At 58.5% G+C, this 6,000-nt stretch overlaps 1 protein-coding gene across 1 annotated transcript in view; it reads right to left on the bottom strand.

The window, feature by feature from the left end:
• Nucleotides 1-3,943: 3,943 nt before the first annotated feature.
• Nucleotides 3,944-6,000, bottom strand: part of LRRC74A (leucine rich repeat containing 74A) — a gene marked incomplete at both ends in the record, with an annotated part of 59,824 nt that continues 57,767 nt past the window's right edge. The window contains 2 exon segments of the mRNA XM_079699192.1: nt 3,944-4,141; nt 4,249-4,429. Of these exon segments, the coding sequence (XP_079555318.1) occupies nt 3,944-4,141; nt 4,249-4,429 (379 nt within the window).

Raw genomic sequence — 6,000 nt, 5'->3', positions numbered from 1 at the left:
AAGTGGCCTGCTGAAGTCACACAGGTGGTCCGCGGTAGAGGCAGGTAAAGCCAGTTCTACCCGACTCTAAGCTCCCCTTCTGGACCAGGGCGTGGAGGCCTGGAGTGAGCAGGGAGGAGGAAGAGCCAGAGCAGAGGCTGCATGTGAGCTTCTCTGAAAGGGGCTGGGCCAGGGACAGTGAAGAAAGCCAGGCTGCTGGGCAGCTGGGCAGCTCTTTCTGGTCTATGGGGAGAAGTTGGGGCTGAGAGCAATCAGCATCTGCTCTGTTTCCTTGGAAGAGGAAGGAGGCATCTCTCAGGCTCTCCCGTCCTCAGCTCTGGGCCCCAGCTCGCAGCAGAGGACACTGAAGGTTATGACCTCAGCACTGGCTCCTGGGGGAGGGTTTTACACTCCACTCTCTCCCTGGGGCCGTGAGACAACAGTCAAGCACTAGCTGACCAATGAGCCCTAGGACACTCCTCAGCATTCGAGCTGCAAGATGATGAATATCGACGCAGGCTTGAAGCTTTTACATTGTTCTAAAGGTTAAAGATGGGACATATGATCAGGTGAGACTAATTACCGCCTTCCTTTGCCCCCTTTTCCCATCAAACCCCAGGACAGAGAAGGTCACTGGGTCAGGGAGGAAGAAGGCTGGGTACGAGGTGGGGAACTTGGTGTGGATCTTCTCACCTCCCCGTTGGCTGGGCTGAATCATTGGGGGCCAGACACTAGAAGCCCCAGTTATGTTTGAACAACTAAGAGTATAGGGACCAACACCCTGCTTTCTGGCTGTAGCTCTGGGAAGGCAGACAGTGTCAGAAATTTAGAGATGGTTCCATGGGGTCCTGTGCAGCCCCACTGGGAGTCCCCAGACCCCTCCATGGGATGCACCCCTAGGTCTTTCTGCAGGAGCAAGGATGATGCACAGGTGAGGCTAAGGGCTGGTGGAGCCTGACATGGGAGGCAGGCCAAAGGACAGAGTGTGGACCGCACAGGGTAGATCAAAATTGATCCATGGACCCCAACACACCCATCCTGGGAAACTGCCTGGACCCCCAGCATTAGAACCAGCCCTGGAGAGGATAAGGATAAGGAGGGATATCCTGATTTAATGGAGTTTAAGCATGAAACAATTTGGAAACCACTGCAGTGACTGGAAGTTTATCTGGAAGTTACGGAATTAAATTCTACGTTATCTGAGATGATAGGTGAATGTGACTTATGATAAAAATGAAGCTTAGTAATAGGAAAAAGAAAATTTACATGTTTGTGTGTCAGAGTATAAGGAATGTGGAATAATGTTCTTGGAAAACTGAGTCCAGCCTTCCCCTGGAATTTCTGCGCTAAGGATCCCGGGAGGCTCAGCCTTCCTGCCCACCCCAGGATGACCACCCTGGGATCTTCACGGATCTCCTGAAGCAAAGGGACCTTACGGGGTGACAATCTAAGATTCACCTTCGTGGTTCTTCCCTGCTAAGTACAGGGTGTTCTTTCTGGCTCCTTCTGGGGGATGGAGAGAGAGACAAGCCCATGGGGGATGTATGTCCTCATGGCACCCGGTGCAGGGAAACCTAACACATATCGAACATCTGCTATGTTTCCGAACCTTGTTAGACACGCACCCGTCAGCTCAATTCCGCATGAAGAATAGATAGCACGTGCACATAAAAGTGATGAAGCGTAATTGACAACTGACCATGCTTGAACCCGCTGGCGCTCAAGGACTTCACACGGCACTCACTCCTTACCGCAGCCTGTGAGGTGTGATTGTTCCCAGTTTACAGAGGAAGAAACGAATGCCAGTGAGGTCAAGGTCATGGACCAGATGAGTTGAGATTTACCCTGTTGGTCTGACACCAAACACCCTGCCCTCTTTCCTCAGCTCTCATTCAGGGTCAGAGTTCCCCACCCAGTCAGTCCCCCTGTGCTCTCATCCTTAGGGCCGTAGACTCACCCCACTCCGAGGCGCCTGCACTCAGCTAATCACAGAGCCAGGAGGGACCCCGGAGCTCGGAGGCTGAGCTGGTCCCCCCTCCCCCCAGCCTCCGGGAGACCCTGCAGAGCCAGGGAAGCGAGGAACCAGCGCGGGGTCACTCTGTACCCTCCAGCAGCCAAGTGTGAATGCTGTGACCCCCGGGGGGGATGATGACCCCCATTTCTTAAATATTCTTTATTTATTTTCTTTATTTTTTCGTCTGCGTCGGGTCTTAGTTGCGCTATGCAGGGTCTTCCTTGAAGCCTGTGGGCTTCTCTCTAGTTGCGGCACGTGGGTTCCAGAGGGCGTGGGCTCTGTAGTTGCGGCACGCGGACTCTCTAGTTGAGGTGCGAGCTCAGTAGTTGTGACGCGTGGGCTTAGTTGCCCTGCGGCATGTGGGATCTTAGTTCCCCAACCAGGGATCGAACCTGGGTCCCCTGCATTGGGAGGTGGATTCTTTACCACCGGACCACTAGGGCAGTCCCGGCAACACCCATTTTCATCAGCTGTTTCTAAGCTTAACACACAAGGAGACTAGCACTGGCTGGTGTCAGGGAGACCAGGTGACAGGTGGGAGTGATCAGCAGTCAAAGGTGTAGAGCTCATAGCTGAAGGTCTGGGGCCAAGAGTCAGGCCTCAGGCAGGAACAGAGGTCAAGATAGGAGGGGAGTACAGTTGCGGGGAGGCTGTGCTCAGGGAAAACTGAGTCAGGAGTTTCTGAGAAGCAGGCAAGGGGGGGGCAGTGGGGGGCGGAGTGCCGTCTGGTCAGGCAGGAGTGGCTGGCAGAGTCGCCCTCCAGGGAAGGCAGAGAGGACTGTGCTTGGCTTTCAGACTTTAAAGGCCCTGTGGACGTAGAGGCCCTTCTGGGAGACCCTCTTAGTCTTCAAGGAGATGAGGAATGAAGACTGGTGTTCTGCAGGTTTGTACACTTGGTAAACCTGGAGGTGGGTCAGGGTATTCCTGGACTCTTTTGACAACGTTAGGCACCTGGAATCAGGGTCCTTCAGCGAAGGTTCACCTGGCCTCTGGGAATGTGGTGAAGACATGGTACCGAGAAAGCCGAGGGAAGAAGGCTGGTTCCACCGTGCTGGGGGCCTGGGGAGCTCTTCCCAGGACACGTCCACATGCAGCTTGCTAACACCCCGAGTCTGAGAACCAGGCCTGGAATTGCTGCTGGGCCGTGGGAACGTGGGGGAATGCAGCTCGGGCCAGGGGTGGGCAGAGTTACCGCCGTGGAAAAGGGCACAGTCGGCATCGGGAGTGCATCCTTGCAGCCAGGCGTGGCGCCAAGCCCCTCAGAGTCCCTGGGGACGACCGCGTTCACAGCGACCCTGGGAGGGGGCGATCAGCTCCCCGTTTACATGTCACGTTCTGACCAGGGTCCTGCAGCCAGTCAGGGGCAAGCTTTGCTCTTGCAAAGAGCAAGAGCAAGAGCAAGGGCTCTGACTCCGGACCCGCTTTGCGCCGTTGGCTCCCTGTCCGGGATGGGCCTCGCAGAGCTGGAGGCCCTGGTAGCAAAGCCCACCCGGGACGTGGTTTTGAAACTGTCCTGTGAGCAGAGTTCACCTACCCTTTTTGCCCCCTTCCTCCCTCCCCTGCAGGAGCGAGTCTTGCTGCCAGCAGTTTGACCGAATTCCCTCCCTCGCCCTTTTCTCTGGGTTTTACTTGAGGTCAGCTGGCCACAGCTTCCCACAGATGTGAAAAATGAAAGGCTGCCATGAGTCCCAGCCTCTCCCGGCCTCCGAGAAAATTTGCATCTTAATGGAGAGGGGATTAGCGGCCTGGGATCCTGGGAGGTGCCGGGGAAGGAGTCTCTGGTGGCCCAGTTCTCAGCCTCGGGGACAGAAGATGGGGGTGCTGGGGCAGGCCCTGCCCGGGGCTCCTGGCTCATGCCCGGCCGACTCTGCCAGGGAGGGCAGACTCCGCTGGGCTGGCTTCTGAGAACTGGGCCAGGCTCCAGGCTGGGCCTCAGCAGATCCCCAAGGCTCAAGCCTCGCCGCTTCCCCCATGACACACACAGGGCGGGGCCTCCTCTCCACCCTCTTCCGTGGAGCCTGGCCCTGGCCGGGGACCCACGGCCAGCTCCCCTCCTGCTAGCTCATTTCCCGGCACCATCTGCCCCTGGACCAGCTGGGAGCGAGGAGGCTCTGTGTGTGTGTGGGTGCAGGAGCGGCTGGCCAGCCTCTAGGAGGTGGAAACCAGGCGTCGGCGGCCCCGGCAGGCTGGCTCAGGCTGGGACAGAGAGGCAAGCAGGCGGGGCAGCATTCTGGAGGAATTTCTGAATTACCTACTGGCTGGAGCCCAGAGGCCAGAGCGGGCCTGGGCTGGCCCAGCTGGCCGAGGCCCCTGTAGAGTCTTCTTCCTGGCTCCGAGGCCTCACCGCCTCCCGCCAGCGTCTCTGCTCGCCTGCCTCCGAACCGCGGCGTGAGAACTCCAACCCGCAGGGGGGGTCCGTGCTCCCCCTCCCCTCTCCTGGGGAGACAACCAGGGCCTAAGGGGGAGGGACGTGTCCTTCCCTGACCCCTGCCCTCACCTGCAAGCTTTTGAGGTCAGGGCTGTTCTTCATCCCTCCTTTCTTCCAGAATCACAGATTCCATCTGGCCAAAGTCAAGAGGAGGCCTCTAGTCTCACCTCCACTGGAGCTGCTGCTGGGAGGTGATGGGTTGGCTGCTGCAGCTCCCCCCAGTTCTGTCCCCCAGACAGGAAGGCCCTTTGTGTGTAAATGTCCTCTCCCTCCGACAGGATGGGCCACACAGTCCGTGGGGTTTTTGTTAAAAAGTTGTTAAGAATTTTAAGAGAGTGACAGCAGAGCATGAAACCAAGCCCCAGGCCCTTCTAAGTCTGGCCCTGTGTGACTGCACAGGCTGCACCCCTAACACCAGCCCTGCCCCCAGAAAATCCTTGGCCCTCCTCAGCCCCACCCCATCTCTCTCCTGGACCACGTCTTTGAGAACTTGGCTGGAAGGCAGGTCTGAGCAGACATCCGCCAGTTCTGCTACTTCACGTCTGACACTGTCCTCAGTGGCCATGTCTGATGCCCCACCCTGACCTTCTTCCCAGGGAAACTGGGGCAGCAGGAAGGCCTGGGGACTCACCATCCTGTGTCCTGCCACCCATCCCAGACGACTGGGGAGGGACGGTGGTGGCGGCTGAGTCCGGGGCTCCCCTGAGCGGCCCATGGTGTGCCAACCCCAGGGCTCTGGGTGGGGCTCGAGAAGCTCCCCCCCTGGCCTTCTGTTCCCATCAGTGCCATCCTCCCCGAGGGGCGGGCGGGCGTGGGGACATTCAGGGCTGCTTTGCCGGCTCCAGACCAGGCGTCGGCACAGCCAAGCCCCGTTGCTTTGTCCTTTGTCTCCACCGCACAGCGGCTGGCTCAGCCATCACCTGGCAGGGTGACTGCCTTGGGGGACAGTGGGGCCTGGGTCCAGGAGTGTCCTGCTTGGGAACTGCGCTGGGCTCTGCTAGCAGCAGCCAGGCTGAGGTCAGGGAGAAGAGGCAGTCGCGGGGAAAGGCCAGGTCCAGAGGGACCACGGCTCTGCCCTGGCAGCCCCTCAGCCCACAGCCTGGGCGAGACACTCCTGCCTGCAGCCTCATCCCCAGGCTCCCACCAGTCTCAGGGACGAGAAAGCCCACCACCCTGCAGTTAGGGTGCACTTAGGGCTTGGCGAGGGGCCCAAGCAGTCGGTGTGCTGGTTCCCATGGATTCTCACAAAAGCCATAGGAGGTAGGTGCTATTATTATAAGTGAGAGTCGGATTAGCTGAGAAGCGGGTTCCCGGCCACAGGGCTGCCCCGTTTTCCCCCGCGCTGCCCTTCCTTTGCGGAAGTCATCGTGGTGGCAACGTCTGGGTGTCTGTCTGTTCAACGTGCGCCTCCCTGATCGGGCTTAAGCTCCACGTCACTGAGTAGCGCTGCCCTTTGAATTCACATGTGGCCCATGGCACACACAGGGCCTGGCACATAGTAAGACCCCCATAAAGAACAAGGGAAGGAAGGAAGCAGGGGGTTGAGTCAGGACTGCAACACAGGTTGGCCTGACGTCCA

The sequence above is a fragment of the Hyperoodon ampullatus genome, assembly GCF_949752795.1.
Source record: "Hyperoodon ampullatus genome assembly, chromosome: 3".
Classification (NCBI taxonomy): Eukaryota; Metazoa; Chordata; class Mammalia; order Artiodactyla; family Ziphiidae; genus Hyperoodon; species Hyperoodon ampullatus.
Note: the sequence above shows the minus strand (reverse complement) of the source record. Positions and strands in the feature narration are given on the sequence as shown.